Source organism: Hoplias malabaricus, chromosome 14 (genome assembly GCF_029633855.1).
Source record: "Hoplias malabaricus isolate fHopMal1 chromosome 14, fHopMal1.hap1, whole genome shotgun sequence".
NCBI classification, from domain to species: Eukaryota; Metazoa; Chordata; class Actinopteri; order Characiformes; family Erythrinidae; genus Hoplias; species Hoplias malabaricus.
In genome coordinates, this window is record NC_089813.1 from 34644190 (window position 1) to 34663550 (window position 19361).

At 38.9% G+C, this 19361-nt stretch overlaps 1 protein-coding gene across 1 annotated transcript in view; it reads right to left on the bottom strand.

Annotated features, from left to right (window-relative positions):
• pip5k1bb (phosphatidylinositol-4-phosphate 5-kinase, type I, beta b) overlaps positions 1-19361 on the bottom strand; it is a 45482-nt gene that overhangs the window by 22821 nt on the left and 3300 nt on the right. The window contains exons 2-5 of the mRNA XM_066643855.1: positions 5012-5131; positions 4372-4437; positions 3231-3361; positions 960-1077 (exon numbers count right to left, since the gene is read on the bottom strand). Coding sequence (XP_066499952.1) covers positions 960-1077; positions 3231-3361; positions 4372-4437 — 315 coding nt within the window. The 5' untranslated portion in view covers positions 5012-5131. The remainder of the gene's footprint in view (positions 1-959; positions 1078-3230; positions 3362-4371; positions 4438-5011; positions 5132-19361) is intronic.

Consider the following 19361-nt stretch of genomic DNA (forward strand, 5'->3'; position numbering starts at 1 on the left):
ATAAGCGGTTACAGACAGTGAATGAATGAATGAATTCATTACTTCAGTAGAATTCTATCAATTATATGTCAATGGTTATACAATAGTTTTGGCTAATAATGAATTTTAATGTGTGTGGCACTGTGAGACATACAGGGTTTTTTGTTCGTTTCACCACTGCTCTGGTTCTATAATTAATCAATTAAAAACACATGACACGTAGATAGTAGATAAAACAGCTGCATTTAAACTGTCAACATTACAATAACTTCTTGTTGCTATCACCTCTGTCGTCTTATTCTTAAACCTTAACTGGACCCTAATAAACCCAGAACTACTCTTGAGACTGACTTTAACTCTCAGGAGGAGTTCATTTGTGCCTTATGACATCACCATGCACTAAGCTTAGACATAATATTCTCTGTAATGAGAATGAATCATTCAAATTAAGGCAGTAATCCCCTTTGTAACTTAAAAACAAGCCCTCCATTAAGAGCCTTAACCCAGTTCCCAGGGGTAGCACGTAGCCAGAGGTGTTATTAGAGTTAATCCTTATCCAGAATAATTATTTAATGGGTTATTTCAGCCAAAAATAAGATGTACACTGTTGTAATCAATTGGCAAAGATACATTTGTTGTCAGAAGATATTGCGCTAATGTAGCTAATAATGGAAGCTTTTAAACTGCATGAATAAATCATCACAAACTCCCCTCAATACATGTTAAGTTGTTCATTAATCTTAAATAGATTTCCCTAATTACAGTAAAACCGTATAATGTAATAAATAAATATAAAGAAAAGTATCGTAAAAAATCAGACTAAGACAGACACTATTGGTTTTAGTTATGCAATGTACTTTTTTCAGTTATTAAGGATGACCTTGTGTCATACATAAAATTCTTGCTGTAATATACCTTTAAGCTTTTGATTATGATTAAGCTGTACCACCTTTTAGAAATGAGGAGAAACAAAAGCTTACCAGGTAGTCATCAGGCTTGATTCCGAAGAGCTCTCGGAAATAGCGGAAGGCCAACGGAGCATAGGTTTTGAAGCGGAAATCTGGATAGTGGTGTGCAGGGGTCAAGTTGCTTCCCTCACTGTGACAGAAAGGATACAGAGTAAGAATCAGTGTATCAGAGTACTCTAGAGGTTTTAATAAAACTTTCCCATCACAATAAGTAATATTAATTAGAGGTAATGGCACAAATTAGAGCTGTATTTTGGCTCTAAAAAGTCTCAGATCTACGTAAATTGGTATCTTCCACAAACAACATGAAACACTGATCCTCTGAGAAAGAAGCTGAAGGTAACAAAAACACTGAACTGGACAGAAATAGAGAGCGAATGTTCCCAGACCAAACGGTACTCTATCCCTGTGGACTACAGACTATTTGATCTCTTTCACAGGCCCATTCACGGCGTCGCTGGAATGTGACACATGCAATGTAATCTGTGGCCTAATAACACAGAACACTGCAGACTATCCTCGAGGCAAAGGAGGGTCCACTCCATCCTCCCAGTGTCACACATCATGAGACATGAGTGTTGTGGGAAAAAAGTCTCTAACCCATTTTGGTGTGCATTTTCTTACTTGTTATTGATATCGTCAGGTGTTTGTATTTGGATTGACCCAATTTCCATAAGACGATCTTGAAAAGTCTCAGTGGTGGACAGTGTCATAAACTGATGGAAAGGCTGTGATTAGCCTTCTAATAAACCCTGCTGCTGGACCAAATACTTAAGTGGGCTATTCTATGGCAGAACAATCCTCAAACAACATGCAGTTTGGCCTGTTTTTAACAGCGTAAAAATGTGCTGGCACTCCTTTAGTGGAAAGATAAGCCCCAGTTCATCCAATTGTGTAACAAAGATCAGACAATTCACCTCACATTTAGAGCTTATTGTCGTTTGCCAGCTGAGCGTTGTGCTGATGTGGGTGGCCAAAACTGGAGCCAGAAAATATGTTGATCACTTGTACTGTCTCTTTCTCGACACGTGAATGCACCAGCTTTTCTTTCCCTCTGGCCTCGAAGGCGACAAAAATTGTCAGTTTGATTCATACGGTGTGTTAACACATGAAAGTGAAGAGACATGTCCAACAGGGACAGTGCGCTCTATAAATATGACAGTCAGTCAGTCAGTCAGCCAGAGCAGGCGCTCCACTAAAAGTCTCTAAAGAAGATGTTGTGCTTCCTCTTTTAGCAGAGCAGAATGGAAACGCTCGTGTTTGAAGGATCATGAAGCCATTAATTTAATAGGTTTTGCCAAAGGGGTCTCGCTATGAAGACAAACGTTCTGGAAATGTCACAACCACAGAGAGTTTTAAAACAAATCTACTCATAATGCTGGTTTCTACTTCAAAAAATTCTTCAAAAGCCTGACACTGGAGTACACCCAACAGCTTGTATTTATACTCCTTAAACTCTAATTGAGGAGGAAGAGTATTAGGTGAGCAGAGAAATATTTATTCTACACTAAATGATAAAGCAAACATAAATGGATACGTTCTACTAAGAATCCTAACACATTCTCATCAATGTTTGGTAAGTGAAGGGCTAAAGGTGGATTCCTACTTGAAGCCATAAACATGGGTGAAGCATTTTTTAAAAAATTCATTGGTCAAACACCAGAAGAAGTATATGTTTAAGAACAAAACATGCTTACTTCTCACATTTATAATTCTTGATTTATGACTGCAGTAACCTACAGACTCTCTGCTTTTAACTACACAGTGCTGTTGTTTAGTGTTTTGTAGAAGAGTCTTAGGTTCATTTAGTTTTTAGTGACTCACTGGTGACTGTAACTGTTCGAGACGTACCTTTGTATACTGCTAAGAAAAAAGACGTGCTAGGCATTTTAATATGTATTCCGCTGTTGTAGTTATCCATAGCGTTCACTCATAAACACTAGTGAACACTATGGATGACATTGGTGTCCTCAAAATCACTCAAGAATTCAAATCTACTCTTGGACACTAAGTGAAATATAATCAATGTGTATAATGTTGACCCAGAACGCAAACAGACATGTATTTCAGTGGATTCCAACACAATACCACCGCCAACCTGAAGGAATGTGTTTCCTTTCACTAACCTCATAAATGAAGATTCCAATGATGAATTGAAAAGCAGATAAAACCATTTATTGGAGCAGTTTCGTTAAGAAACAATCTTGAAAAAGAGTCAATGTCTCTATGTAAATGTGCATTTTGAAGTCCCAAACAACATCTAAAAGTTGAAGTTAAACTTACCTGGGCAGGAAGACACTCTCCACTTCATAAAAATCCTGCATGAGAACATCTCGGTCAGGTTTTGAGGACAGATTCCCCACAGTGTAACCGATGCCCAACTGGATGGCCCCTTTTATAGCTGATGAGGTTGTCTAGTAAACACATATACACATAAAATCACAAGACTGAATATCAGTGATAAAATCTTATAGAACAATTTTGTCAGAGATATGTTTATGGGATTATTTGTAAGAGACACTGTGTTAATGTTCAAGCGTAAGGAAAAAAACTAAGGTTTTCTTCTGTAATGGTGAGTCTGAAGCAAAGACCTGCTGAGGGAGGTATGTAAGCCATTACAAGTGAAGCAAGCACATGGCTAATGGCAGCCGTATGCCCTACAAACAGGACCATGAATGGACCTCTGTTGATGCCCCTATTTTGGAAAGTGAACATTGGACACATTGATGTATTACAATAGGACATATCTGATCTTTGTAGGGGTGCACAGAAACCATTTCCAGCAGACTGTTTCTAGTAACCAGATGTGCAATCAATGCTAAACGCAGGCTCAGTATCAGGGGGTTGTTTAGTGGGGCAACAAATCATCATGCCCCATTAAATCTTACTACTTTCTAGGCAAGCTTTTTAAGAGCAGATCTAAAGAAATAATTAAAGTGAAATGCAAGCTTCATGCGGTCTGCATCTGATTTAACATGTGGTGGATATAAAAGACAAAATCGATCCACGTTTGAATTTGAGGACATTAATGTGTTGTCGTAAATGTCCTGCTGATTTCCTCCTAAATAATGTGTTTCATTCGATTATTCTGTGATTTGCAGAGACACACAAGACAAAATTTTCAAATAACTCAAGATGTTTTTCTTATTATTGTTAAGTTGTTAAGGCCCTGTTTAGTTCACTGAAGTATTCACGGACAGCCTATGACACATTTACATGATCAAAGTATAATCCACAATGTATGATCTGTGTAACGCCAGTGAAAAAGCTATAAAGGTCACAAGACAGCAAGCTTGTAGGTCAAACACACTGCATAAAAGAGTTTAACCCTTTATAAAACTGTGAAAGTTTAAACAGCACACTTAAAGTGCGTATTGGCCTTGAACTCATCAAGATAAAAGGTCAAATTCACAAAAAAAATCACCTTTTTGTAGGTTTTCTCTCTGCTGATATTGCAAGGCCCAACTCCATTTTCAGTTGATGATGACATCTTTAGCAACACAAGACAATATAAGAAGACAATATAAGAAGATGAGACACTCATCTACACCCACTGAACACATGCATTATAATACATATCTGTATTTAATTTTATTAACATATTTATAAATATCAAATTTATAGTTAGAGCTTTTGGCAAAGGCCTTTCCCAGAGTGACGTAAAATTGTAATAATGTTACAGATGGAGATGAATGTAGCTTTATGAGTCTTGCCCAAGGACTCTTAGTGTTATGGTGGGGTGGGCTTGACTGGGCTGGTAATCAAAACCATATCCCCATCAAATATTCCAAATGTCATAAAATCATTTCCATACCAGCACTGCACTTTGTTATTTCATATTCCCGATGAAAGAATTAAAGAGTTAATTGCCAAAAATGGACCTGGAATAAATAGTTTTTACACTAATAACCAAAGAAATTGGTCAAATCTCCTGTAAATATGCAATTTACAGTTCAATTCTGTACAAAAATAGGGTTTGTTCAGACAGAGACATATACATTTTAAACTACACGTTTCAGTACACTCAATTTTTTCGAAAAAATATGAACTAATATTAAGTTCACCTTGTTTTAACCAAGAACACAGAGGCTGTTGTGCTGCTCACGGCTGCTGCGTTGCTCAGTCATGTGGACCAGTTAGTGGTCAAAGCTTGGGAGAGTCTACAGGAGTTCCTTTGGCTAAATCTGAGAAGGAAATGGAGTTACTTCAGTTAGTGTACATAATATAACTTTTCAGTTCCTTAACGCTTGGTTACATAATTCGAAAATTGCATAAATGGAGAAATCAATGTTGTCAAAATGGGTCAAATAATAATAAAAAAGATCTACAGTGCATTTTCCTTCTACTGTAAAATGACTTTTGGAGATACAAAGTATTATTAGGAGTAATAAGCAAATGTCAAAGGAATAACAATATGAGCTCATGATACACATCATTTAGACGCATATATCAGTAAGTTAAAGTGTTCTTAAATATAAGCGCACTATCACAGTTTGACCTAATTAAATAAACACTAATGTAGACCTTGAGGACAAGGAATAAGGGCATTTATTATATACATTACCAAAAACTTACTATTGGTGTTTAACCTACAGGATATCACTGAAAATGTGTTTGCACTTGTAGCCTGTTGCTCCAGGCAAGTAAACGGACCTCAATGACAACAATAGCAACAGCCAACTCAGGGAAAACACAAGCCAACAAAACTCGTTTGATTTGCATGTGTGTGAGAGAGCATGAGTGTGTGTGTGTGTATGGGTGTTCTCTATGCTGTGCACTTCCTCCTGGTTACCTGACTGACTGATTTGGGAGGAAAATGTGACCATTTCAGAGCACAAAGGCCCTGAGTTGAGCTTGTGTTTATCACCTCCAGTTCTAACACAACAGCAGCTGTCTAAACACAGAACCCTCTACACTAACCATTGAACACTGAACATTGCACATGGCACAGTGCTTGTTTGTCACAGTGCACAATACTCTGTCTCAGAGAACTCAAACCTGCTCTGTACTTCACAGCCAAGACACAGAACAAAATGGTGAAGGTGCCATGAGTCAGCAAGGCTTTTGATTTATTACACCTTGTGAAATTATTCTCTTCCCTACCTGGGCTGCAGAACTGTATCAAATTCATTAGAGGAAGGAAGGTGCTCTCTCCCTTTCTCTCTTTTTTGTGTGTGTGTCTGTGAATGCTGAAAGACTTGGGAACAAATTAGGGATGCACCAGTACAAGAATAAAATGGCCCTCTCTCATGCTCCATCACTCACAAAGATGCAAGCATATATATATGCCCCTTCCAGGGTGTATTCCCGCCTTGCGCCCAGGGATTCCAGGTAGGCTCTGGACCCACCGCGACCCTGTACTGGATAAGCGCTTACAGATAATGAATGAATGGATATATATATATATATATATATATTTTTTTTTTTTTTTTTTTTGGGGAACAGCAGGGGTAAATGTGTGAGAGGGTATGTGTGCAGTGTAGGAAAAGTATTCATTCATCAGTAGCTGCTTTAACAGCTGCTCATAAAGGTGTAGGAGAAAGATCAGGCTCTGTGTGAGAGTGTGAATGAGGGATAATGGTGTAAACAGCTTGCACACCGGCAGGGCCTTATTCAGGCCTAAAGGCAGCCACTGACTCAGCCCTGCATTTACTGCACCAGTGCGTGTCTGTGTGCGTCATACTGTTTATACCAGCCACGCTCACACAGAAGGCTCGAGGGGGTAGAGGGGGCTAGGGGCTGGGTGGTGATAGAATAAGAATTAGAGAGAGAGAGAGAGGGGAAATGATATAAAGTGTGAAAAATGATCCTGACATATTTGTCTGCTTCCAATAGGTCAATGCTTAAATAGATCTCCTTGATTGTTATTGTTTTTATTGTGTGCTGTATATTTGTGTATTATACGTTTATGGGTGAAACATATATTTCCAACCATTTTTAGACATGACAATAATTTTGATGACAAAAATGGATGCAGATGTTAATTTGCACACAACTTCTTGATACATAGAACAACATGAAATGGAATGGGATGCTGCAGAGCAGCTGCACACAAGCTAAAGGTCAACATGCTCAAAGTCAAATGTTGGCCAAAGGGGTATAACTCCATTCTTTGGAGGTAAAGCACACCCTTCAATTCCTTTGGGATAAGACCTTCTTTCAGTTTTTTAAAGGTAATGAATATATCTGCAGGTATATTTTTACAATCCTTCAAAATTCAGTCTATATTTTCCATAGCAGTCCCAAATATATTATATTTCTTTACCTCGTGTGAGAAAGAGTTACAAGGCTTTCTTACAACACTAACGACACACCAGTTCCAACAGAGACATTTTCATTTCATACACAGCAAATTCACCAGTGTTAAATCAACACCGTCAGTGCCAAATCGTCAACGCTCACTTTTAACACTGGTGAATTTGCTGTGTACACAAGTTAAAGGGCAATAAGGTATTCTGATTATGAATGTGGGGAGCATTGTAGAAAAAGAGGAGTGAGAGATAGAGAGACAAAGAGAGAGACAGGTGAAAGGAGTGTCTGTTTTCTCCTGACTACCAGCTGATCAATGTGCAGAGACTTCAGCAGCTGCATGTGAATTTGGCCAAGACCTCCTGCCACGAGAGTTACATAATCATCCTCATAGGACCGCCAGTCCCACCTTTCCTCACTCACACACACACACACACACACTCAATAAGTGACTTCCGTCTACTTATCCCCAAACACTACCACATGTAAACCAGCACGTCACAATCAGAAAGCTAAGAAAAACAGAGTCTGTTATGAAATATCAAACTATTTGTATTATTTTTACTTTAATTATGATTGATTTATCAAATAATGTGGTCTGTTATATCAGTGCGACATACAGTTATAAATTCACAAAACTATGGAGAGCTTCTAGACGACTGTTACTACTGTCTTAGCTGTGTGGTACGCCATTTTCTGATATATATAACTGTGTCAAACAGTGTCACAAAGCACATAAGCAAGTATGTCTGAGATTATTTAACACATTTTCAGCTTGTTAAGTTTCCATTACTTGTTAGTTACACTAGATTTGTAGCTCTGTTGTAAAACTAATGAAACATGAAATGGAACTTGATAAACCTAATTTTTTGGCTGACGGATTTGGAGAGAAGATATAATTCAAGATTAAATATTATGTTTCACCCAGCTATTGCTTCAAGGCTAGCTTTCTTGGTCAAATAGTGACTGGATACTGTCTTATCAGGCTTGATTCTATGCCATTCTCCACATATCCATACACTCACCTATACTACTTTCTACAAGTGAAATTGAGAAAAATTCACCAGTGACAACCTGTAAGAACCGCTGCAGCATTATCAATATGCACTTCATATTCAAACTGCATGCTGAAGAATATGTGCTGTTCTCAGACTGCAATTGGTTAGTGAAAAAAATGAACTGACAGAACAAACAGAAAATTTGAATCTGCGTCAAAGGCAAGACAATCTGTGTCCTTGTAAATAACCGAAACAATGTCATGTCTTTGAAGTGAGTGTGATACTCTGAAGATCTAAGCATGGGTGTAATGCCTGCATGTCACATCTGTAATAAAGTTACATTCCTCCCTGATCCTTGCCTGAGGCCTTGTCTGCCCGGACGAGAAGAGAGACCCCCTGCAGCCCAGTCCAGCACAAACACACACAGGTTCAAGCCAAACACTCACAATCTCAAATCCACTGTGGAAGAGCTGATAAGGCAACGGGTCAAACCAAGAACTTTCTACCAAAACACAAAAAGACTGTTGGGTTACTGGAGAGTTACTGTAATCAGAATTATTTTAGTGCAGAATAAAATATTTCCACTGTTAATTAAAAAAAAGTGTGTGTAGATACTCTTTAATACATTTCTTTTTCCCCCCCTTATATTTCTTTATTTTTTACTCTTATTTTGTGCATTTCTCTTTGTGCAAAAACACTTTGTTTTGTTTTGTACCCCTATGTATCTTTCTCATTCCTTTTATCTTATAGATTCTATCTTATATTGATTACTCATTCATTCATTATCTGTAAGCGCTTATGGGTTGCGGTGGGTCTGGAATCATTGGGCGCAAGGCGGGAATACACCCTTGAGGGGGCGCCAGTCCTTCACAGGGCAACACACACACTCATACATTCACTCACACACTCACACCTACGAACACTTTTGAGTCGGCAATCCACCTACCAACGTGTGTTTTTGTACCGTGGGAGGAAACCGGAGCACCCGGAGGAAACCCACGCGGACACAGGGAGAACACACCAAACTCTTCACAGACATATTGAATACTTGTTCATGGAAATGGGCCGTCATCACAGCATTTCACTGCTAGTTGTACCAGGTATGACTTATGCATGTAAAAAATGAACATTGATTTGATATGATATAAATACACTGGACATTGCTAGCTCTTCTTACAGTCCTAACCTCTGAAAGCTCCTAATGTAGGACTGAAAAGTGGCCTGGAGATCATCCCTCTGTGTGGCTTTTTGGGAACATTGCTCTGGGATGCTATGCCAAAGACTAAGGCAGGGATTGTTGAGAACACTTGTCTCTTTATCATCATAACACTTTTCTATCTGTCCTCTCTCTCTCTGCGGTTGCTATGAGCTCAGGAGCAATGTCTGTAAACAAAGTTTAAGGCAGAGACAGAGGGGGAAGTAAGAAAGAGATATTCTAAACTGAAGAGTGGGTAACTAGGCCTCCTTCAATAGGATTTGATTGTAACATAAATATAACTGTAACTTTAATTAGGTCTAATTTAACTGTACTTAATTCATTTTTTTAACAGATACCACACACCCGAATCAACAATATTTTAGAACCTGCCCAATACGGCCAAAGGGACAGTTCTTCTCTGTAGTTAATGGGCAGGGTGAAGTGGAGGCAATACTTACAAATCATTTCTAAGTGCAAATCAAATGAATAGTTAAACAACCACTCTAGATGTCTAAGCATTGACTTATGCCTACACTTCTGATTTATCAGACTGCTCTGTGGTCAGCTGATGTTTGAGGCTCAGCTGTTATGTCGTCCACAATGATAACAGCAAATTTATCACTCTCAGGTTGGACCCGTTTAAATTCAAACCAAGAACCTACTGTCTTTGGTCTTTCACACTTCACTGTTACTGTGGCCCTCAGCTGCTCCAGGCGTGTTATAATACTGAGAGGAGCTGTAAATTCCTGTAATAAAATCATCTTCTAAAGCAATATACAGGAGCTCTGAGGATCATCTTGGATTTGGGCCCACTGAACACATGATGATAACACTATTGGTGTATCAGACTGAAAAGAAGGTACTCAGTTCATTGCATGCTGTTTAGTCCTTGTAAGGCAAGCTGCTCGTCTTCGCCCTGGTTCATTTCCTTTTTAGAGCTGCCTACAACAAAACACCTGATCCCTTTGAATCTTCCAATTCTGAAGGCACTAATTCCATGCCAGATTTAGACCGTTTCAGCACAAATGTCCTCTGTTTGTTCAGACTGAATGATTGTTATATTCTTGTGAGTCTGCTGTCTTTCTTTTTATAACAGATGGAGGTGAACTGCAGCTTGAAGAAAGACTATAAAATTTGTAATTATAAAAACTCTCAGGTCAGCAAATCTAGCTTGGTTTAGTGTAGTGGGTAAATCCTCTGCTCTACAACAATGTTTACAGCTCGATAGACTATGGACCAAGGAGTGAATAATATGTTTGAAACCTGAATATAGTTTACATCTGATTTTCTTTAGTATAATTTGTTGTACACAAACTCAACAATAGTTTCCATGTCTCCGAGTAAAGTAACCCTACCGATCTAGTAAAGGCCCGTCATTTACAGCTCTTATAAGCAATGAAAAAGTGTAAGATAAACACTGAGGGTGTATGTGCACATCTAAGTGTCATCTCCAGTAAGGAGTATTTGTTATGCCAAGAAACATCCTGGTGATGTCCAACCGAATTTAATCAACTTTTCAGGAAGTAATCTTAATCTTCTTGACGTTCTTAATTCTTCCACATTGCCATTCATGTGTGAAGCTCAAAGTCTGATAATGGTTCTACACTAATTGAGGGTTTAGAGCTAAGTTTCTGGATAAAGGGAGTCTCCAGCACAGCAGGCCACACATGGACACAGTTTTTGTTCAAAGCTGGAGGCTCAGTCTTCAGCGCGCTAATTGGACACAATGACACTGATTACGTAAAGGACTTAGTGTCCCATATTAAAACTTTTCTTGCTAAAGGCTGTAATGATGTATTACATTATGAAATATATTTGGAGGCTCCTCTATCAAAAGTGGTAGAGGACATTTTCACAGGACCTAGTGTGCACCCAGTTCTGTTCAGTAGAGTGTAGAGCTGTTTAATCAGAGAATACATTCTGTGAGAGAAGACTCCACACACTTTTATTACAAAAACGTTGGTTTGCTTCAAATAATTGGATGAATCATATTAATGTTCTTTTGTCTGGAGAGCAATCAACAACACAACAAAAACAAGCTAGCTAGCCTAAATGCTATTATTGGGTAATACAACTCGATTAATTACTTGATTAATCTGTGTTTTTAAGAGGAAAGGTGATTAAACACAGTGGTAAACATGTCCCTTTCCCAACTATTTGGAATGTGCTGCAGGCATCAATTTTACATTCGTTTAGAGTTACAAAATACAATCAAGTTGGTCAGTGAAAACTTGATTTCCTGAAATAGAGTTTGGATAATTTCTCAAAGCAATTCTCAAAGCTAATGTGAGACGCTTTCAATGGCACCCTCTATTCATCATAAATGAAATTACGCCAAAGTTATATAATTAACACAGTGCATTGGTGGATGCAAATCCAGGAGCAGATGCTGAGCAATGTGAAGCGGAAACTATCAGTGGCACATGTCACCACAGGAGACAGAAAATGGCCATTGAGACTAATTTTAGCTTCACAGTGTTGTCTGTTTGCAGTAGACTGGAGCACACACCTAATGGACGTGAGCACACCCCTCTTAAGCAACTATCAGAGCATTATGAGGCATTTCGAAAATGCATTCACAACCTTTCAGGTCTGGAGATGGTCCAGTGGTTTCTGATATGCTGGCCATGACATGAGGAGGATGGCATGAGAAATATGGAGGGCGCGAGAGAGAGAGAGAGAGAGAGAGAGAGAGAGAGAGAGAGAGAGAGAGAGAGAAAGAGAGAGAGAGAGAGAGAGAGAGAGAGAGAGAGAGAAAGAGAGAGAGAGAGAGAGATGCTGGGGCTAGTTAAGTCTGTTTACTATTCCAGGCGGGTCCCACTCTGCATGCGGCAGGCAGCGTGAGGAGGCTGATTAGGACAAAGACTGCCGGCCAAGAGACTAGAGGCAAGGGCAGTAGTGAGAGAAATGAAGAAATGGCAATGGCAAATTGAAGGAATGGAAAGAAGTGGGAAGAAAGGGCAAAGGAAATAATGGTGACATGACAATGAAATCAAATAAATTAAAGAGAATGAAAAAAGGACAGAGCAGAGGACTAGAGAAGGAAGGGGTGAGATAGAAAAGAAAAGAGGAAAGGACAGAGAGAGAGAAGTATAGGCGAAATTAATCAAGGAGGTGAGAGTATTTAGATAAGAAACAGAGACAGAAGAGATTAAAAGAATGAGGAGATCAGGAGGAGGGCAGAGATAAGTAAGAAAGGAAAAGGAAAGAAAACTAAGAACAGGAGAAGGTAGTGGTGAGGAGGAAAGAAAGAGGGGGAAAAAAGAAAAAGATGATAGAAGAGATGACTGAAAAAAGCAAATTGTAATTTTTAGTGTAAATTGAGTAGATTAAAATCTAAGAGAGAGAGAGAGAGAGAGAGAGAGAGAGAGAGAGAGAGAGAGAGAGAGAGAGATCTCAGCTATAAGCTACCGGCACAAACTTGCAAACTTTAATAAGAGCTCTTTTGAGTTTGCCAGTGTGGCATAAATAATATATACCAGGCCTTTAAACGTTTTACAACATTTTGTTTAAACAGCGCTGTAGTGCATCATAAGCAGGTGATTTAATGGTTTCATATCGCATGCCACTACATCACATTTCTGATTGAATCACATTTCTAGAATGAATAGTATAGTTTTTTGGGTAACATCACAATCCTCCACATATCGGACTAATGTTTAAATCCCCACTTGGGCAGGAACACCAATAAAAAGTGTCTGGCCAATTTCCTAAAAGTACATTCACCCTCTTTTTTTTGTACCAGGATCAAAGCTGTGTAAATCACTCTAAAGAACAGCATCTGCCAAATGAAAATCTGCACTCCACTCTTATTTTGAAAAGCAAGACAGCAGGATCCTACTGTTCTTTACAGTAAATCTTACATGGCTTGTAAGCTAGAAATCATTTTCAACCTATGTTGAAGTGTTTTAGCAACATTCTGGCTAGCTAACATTAGCAATTTTAGTTGTACCTAGAGTGACCAGACGTCCTCTTTTACCCGGACATGTCCTATTTTTTAGACTTAAATAAATGTCTGGGCGGAATTTCACAAACGTCAGGGATTTTGTTTTTCTAGAGCTTACATAGAACTTCGAGAAGTTTCGTTCACAAACTAGTCCCGCCCTCCCCTACTCCGATTGGTTCGCTTGAGTGAGAAGGGGGCGTGGTGAAGTAGCCTAGAGTCTTCGGATTGGACGGTCTGACTGTAGAGCTACCGTTATTGGTCGATAACCGTCTCTGTAAACATTTAATTGGTCAGTCTGCACGTCAGTAGTCCTTGTTTACGTCAGGCAAAGCTCATGTACCCACCCTCATCTCGAGCAGCTATGCCGAAACGTAAATGTAAGTTCTCGGATGAATTAAAAAAGAAATTCCCATGTTTTTATGTAGCAAATAAAGGTGTAAAGGACCTAAAAGCACACATAGGTTCGGCTATGCATACCATGGCAGCGACGGGCGAGAGCTCATCACCCCCCCCCACGACGTGTCCTCTTGGTCAGTGTTATAGAGTGAACATATGGGTGGCATGGAGCTCCAGAGTAAGGCTGTTCAATCCTCATCGTGGCTGTGTGCGTTTCCTCTGCTATGCAAAACATTTTGACTATGCAAAATTGTGAGTGACTGAATGATAATTTGTCTTGTCCTGCCATGGACTGATGCCCTGTCCAGAGTGTACTTCTTGCCCTCTGCTGTCACCATTCTACTTAATGGCTGATGTGTGGTGAGAGTTTTTTGTGCAGAATGGCTGCTGTAGTAACATCCAGGTGGATGCTGCAGACGGGTGGTGGTTGAGGCAACTCCATTATGTCCCGAGGAATGTAAAGCATTCTTGGTTTCTAGAACAGCACTCTATAAGAATAATTACGTAAATATTTGCTGTCTCTGTATGTTGACTGTTATTAGGGCAACATACCAAACTGTTGTGAAAATGGTTGGAATGTGGAAATGATGTAAATATTTAAATCAAATAAAATTGTATGACTTTTTTCTGTGTAAATGCATTACTGTCTGCTGTTATTTCCCCTGAAGTCACAGGACTTTTCACACTTGGGCTGAAAACCAGATCTGGGATAACACCCCTTCTTCTGTTCTTCCTCTTAATTCTGCTGCTGATCTGAGGAGTACTGGCTTAGATGTAGCCACTGACTCTCTGCTGCAGTGGTGTGAACAGTATGGCACCGGCAAGGTGCACTAATTTGTATCTACACTACCAGCTAAATGGATAAATGGACAAAAGACGAAAGGAAATGGAACAGCAAAGTGTTTAGAAAGTAACAGAACCAGGATCTTAAGAGTCCTCCAGTGGACCAAGGGTCTGGTTTAAAGAAAAAAGTCATTAAGCGTAATTAAAGTGTCACTATTATAGTGTTATAATAGAGAATGAAAAAAGTACACTGCTCCAAAGTTAATGTCCGTGAGATTTTCTCCATTGATTATGTGTTTGAAGAAAGTATTGAAGTACGGTTTTGCTTCTTTAATTAGAGGAGTTATTGTGGTCCATCCAAACTGTTGCTATGTGCAATAACAAGATGTGGAGAAGCCCTGTGCATGGAGATTACAATCTTAAAAACAAGATCCAGAAAATATTTCTTTGGACTGGTTCCATACAGATCTTTAAAGATTGGGTTCTTGTCATTTAAACATTCTGTACTAATTAAATGTCTGTCCACGCCAATAACCACGTAGGACCTTGTTTGAGAGTGTACCTTTCTCCAAGTTAATGACAAGGAATAATGACCACATGAAAAAAAACATATGACAATCCGACCACTTCCAGGAAGCCTCTTTGCCACTTGGGAAATGTTGTCATTGCAGATAATTAAAGCTCCTTTTCCCCAAAGATGAAAAGCACCAGGTATGTGCATGTCTTGCTTCTACTGATGTTATGCAACCAATGACAGGCACATTACTGCACACTTCTACTGTATAATCTGTAAAATACATAGCTATTGCAGTTCAGGGTTTCATGTGGTCATTTAAACACACATGTGAAACAGACTGAGGTGAGATCTACAATAGGCTCATCAACTGTTCTCTGATTTTACCCAACTGCATTCTTTTTCCTTCCTGTTTGGCCCCAGCACAGAGAAAAATATTCCATGATTGCGTCATGTTTTTTTTAAATGTCTATTCAAAGACGACATCACTGTGGGAATAGGTATCCGCCATTAGGGTTTGGTTTAATCTGTGCCTAGACGGTAATACAGTGTTTGGAACAATATATGTATCTCTGTTCCATATGTAAATATCAAAATCTCTTTTTGTACCCATATCCCTCTGTTGTCTAGTTCATACACTGTCTGAGGTATTATGTAATACTGGGGTAGTTTAACAGATATTTCAGAGCATTTTAAATGGAAAATCCCTACTGTCAGCACAATGGAGTAAGAAATAAGGCAGAAATAACAGTAACTGCTTTCATGATTCTACTCCATACTAGAAAAGGTGATAGGTGGAATACTAAGAGCAGTATAACTTGAAGTAAGCATGACTGGAAGGATAAACATTCTTTATCAAAAGCCTGAATCAACAAAGCATTCAGGAATATTGTTTGACTAGAGCTGAGTGACAAAACTACAAACATTATTCGTGACACTTTCATAAGGTACACGTGGCACAAGGAATCCAGCCGAACGACCAACAGAAAGAACAAAACAAGTAGAACTAATACAGATATACAAATCTATGCAAAAGTCTGATACCACCTTATGTTTCTGCTGTTAATTTTTTTTTTTTAATTTAGCAGGTAATTCTGAAAATATATGTAAGATATACCATCTGCATAAGAAAGGGAAGTGTCAAAAGAAAACAAGTAAATAATATAATTTCCAAAACTGAGCCTCCTAACAACTGTTAAAATCTGGAAGAGCCCCCATAATGTTCCAGCCACGTAAACAGTACTTTCATTTAAACCCTACTCTTCAGAAGATAGGGAGTGATCAAACTCAATTTTGCCTCAGATTGTCTTTCATTCCACTGTGAGAAGACAACACATAGGTTTGGGTCTCAAAGGTTTGTCAAGACGCCATTATGTAGAAAAGAAAAGTACTGAGTGGACACTGAATAAAGGTTGGTCTGTAATTTTATTAAATACCACCACAGTAAATATACTTTAGTTTACACCAAAAACACAGACAATACTAAGAATACTCAATTCAGTCCTCAACAAAATTAAATAACTCATAGACCATCTTTCAAATGATGTTGGAATCTACGAAATCCATAAGGAGTTCTTATTTCTTAATATAACACAATAAAGTCAGGTTCCATAGATCTCTTAAGCATGGTAGACTGAATCAAACTACACACAGAAGAGTTCAGCCAGTCTTACGTAAGTTGTGTCAAATGAAACTCACATGCTGTCTATTTCATTACTGTCTTGATCCACCGAGACTGAGACACTGAACAGTGCACTTTGACCTTTGATTATACAAAAAAGTCAGACCAGCAGAACAATAGAAGGTCATATTTAATTCCAAGTTGCACCCCATGGTGAAATCATGAGTTCTGCTTGACTGACAAATTTGACCCTGAGTGAGGTATGAGTAGCAGATATTAAAAACCGCTTGCGGCTCACTGGTGCTGGGTTTTTGAGCGAAAAGACATTTCATCAAATTCACAAACTATAATTATAACTTTGCTCCTGGCAATTGGCCAGATTTCGCAATTGGCCAGATGGAAAAGAAGAGCATTGTAATCCAACTTAAATAACTCTGACAGAGTACAACCAAATTGTTGTTGTTTTTTTTGTTTTTTCAAAATGGCTGCTCTCTCTGCTATGAGCTTCATTACATTCTTTTACTTGAAATGCAGTAGAGCTGACCATATTAGAGAAGTAAAAAAGTATATTCTAGTTGTGTATTATGTTGTAGTTGTTGTGTATCATATTGTAGTTCCCATATAATGACTTTTCATCGTAGCTGTTTCCAGATTAGGCTATTAGCTATCAAATAGCTAGCTTTCTAAATTTAAAATATGTTCTGTCCCATTTAAAAACTCAAAATTCAAAGAAACAAAACAAAGTTCAAGGTGAATGACTCTTATTTTGCATGTAGCAATGTTCCAATTACAGTCACTTTATGATTTTGTATTCAAATTCAAATTAAACAGTGATATATCAGGTACATTTTGTCAGTCAAAATGTATAGATGTGGAACACACTGAACTACAGCGGTGTGTGTGTGAAAGGCACGGTGTGGGTTTATAGGCAGAAAAAAACAACAAAAACAACTTTGTTTATATAACATGTTCAGACGCCATACAGGAACATACTTCCTGGACTGTGTTGACAAAGTGGCCTTCCATGGAACTCGCAGATACACCACTTACCATTAATCGGTAAAACGTCATAACTAATGAATACTTCTTAACACACTCACACAGTAGCCTGGGCATGAAGATGAAGTACAACAGGACCGGATGCTGCTGGAAGCTTTGTAATAGATTATTTGCATCCTCTGATTTCCAATTCAAAAATGCTGGCATGATAACCTTTGGCTGTGATGACTGCACGACAAGCCCAAAGTGCAGGTGCTCCCACGCAAAGTCATCACACTAGACACAACCTTCCTCCTTAATTACAGACTGAAGTCCTCTCAGTGCCTCTCATTCCATAGAACTTCATCGTCCACAGACTAAATACTGAGGCAAAAATGCTGCAGTTGTTCGCTGGGCCCACTTGATATTACAATCCCAAGCAGGCATTCTTCCAATGTATGAAATCTTCAATAATATGTAACCAAAACGATGGCACAAAGAAATAATACTGGAACACTGCAGTAGTTTTATTGATTTTTGCAATAGATTCTGTAATAATACAAATATAAATGTAGATACCACAGTCAGTTGTAAATGGCTAGGGATTCCACTAATAGGGTTGGGGATTTTCTTTGCTTAACGTTTTAGATTTCAAATGTAAAATGTTCCAATAATTTTGAGAGATAATATACTACTGTTACCAGTTCATCTGTATGAGCTAATGCACTACAGCATATATTCATTCATTCATTATCTGTAAGCGCTTATCCAGTTCAGGGTTGCGGTGGGTCCAGAGCCTACCTGGAATCATTGGGCGCAAGGCGGGAATACACCCTGTAGGGGGCACCAGTCCTTCACAGGGCAACAAACACACACACACCTACGGACACTTTTTGAGTCGCCAATCCACCTACCAATGTGTGTTTTTGGACTGTGGGAGGAAACCAGAGCACCCGGAGGAAACCCACACGGACACAGGGAGAACACACCAACACTTCACAGACAGTCACCCGGAGGAAACCCACGCGGGCACAGGGAGAACACACCAACACTTCACAGACAGTCACCCGGAGGAAACCCACGCGGACACAGGGAGAACACACCAACACTTCACAGACAGTCACCCGGAGGAAACCCACGCGGACACAGGGAGAACACACCAACTCCTCACAGACAGTCACCCGGAGAGGAAATCGTACCCACAACCTCCAGGCCCATGGAGCTGTGTGACTGCAACACTACCTGCTGCGCCACCGTGCCGCCAACAGCATATATTCTCTAAACAAAAGTCTAAATATTCAGTTATGTACTAGTGTCTTTAAAATAGTGCTCAAATTATACAGACCTGAACATTCCGGCAACAGTTAACATTGGCTGATAAAGTTATATGTTGTTTTTTAAATGCAAACATTTTTATACTTCAGTATTTCCCATATTCATGATATTTTTGGCAATACCCAAAAATGTTTCTGGCAACAATATCATCTGAAATTATCGATAAATTGATATATTTGTGAGGTTCCAGAAAAAAGCTATTGATCCTTTTTCTACAAATCTTTCTAGAAAGTGCCCCACCCACACCGAGGCACACCCTGCCTGTTTTTTTTTCTTCTACACCAAATACAGCAAATTACTGGCATGATGGCTTGTCATTCTTCAGATCCAAAGGCATAAATAAACCACAAACCACAATGCATCACCACAGACAGGAAACTGAAGTGAATGTTACAC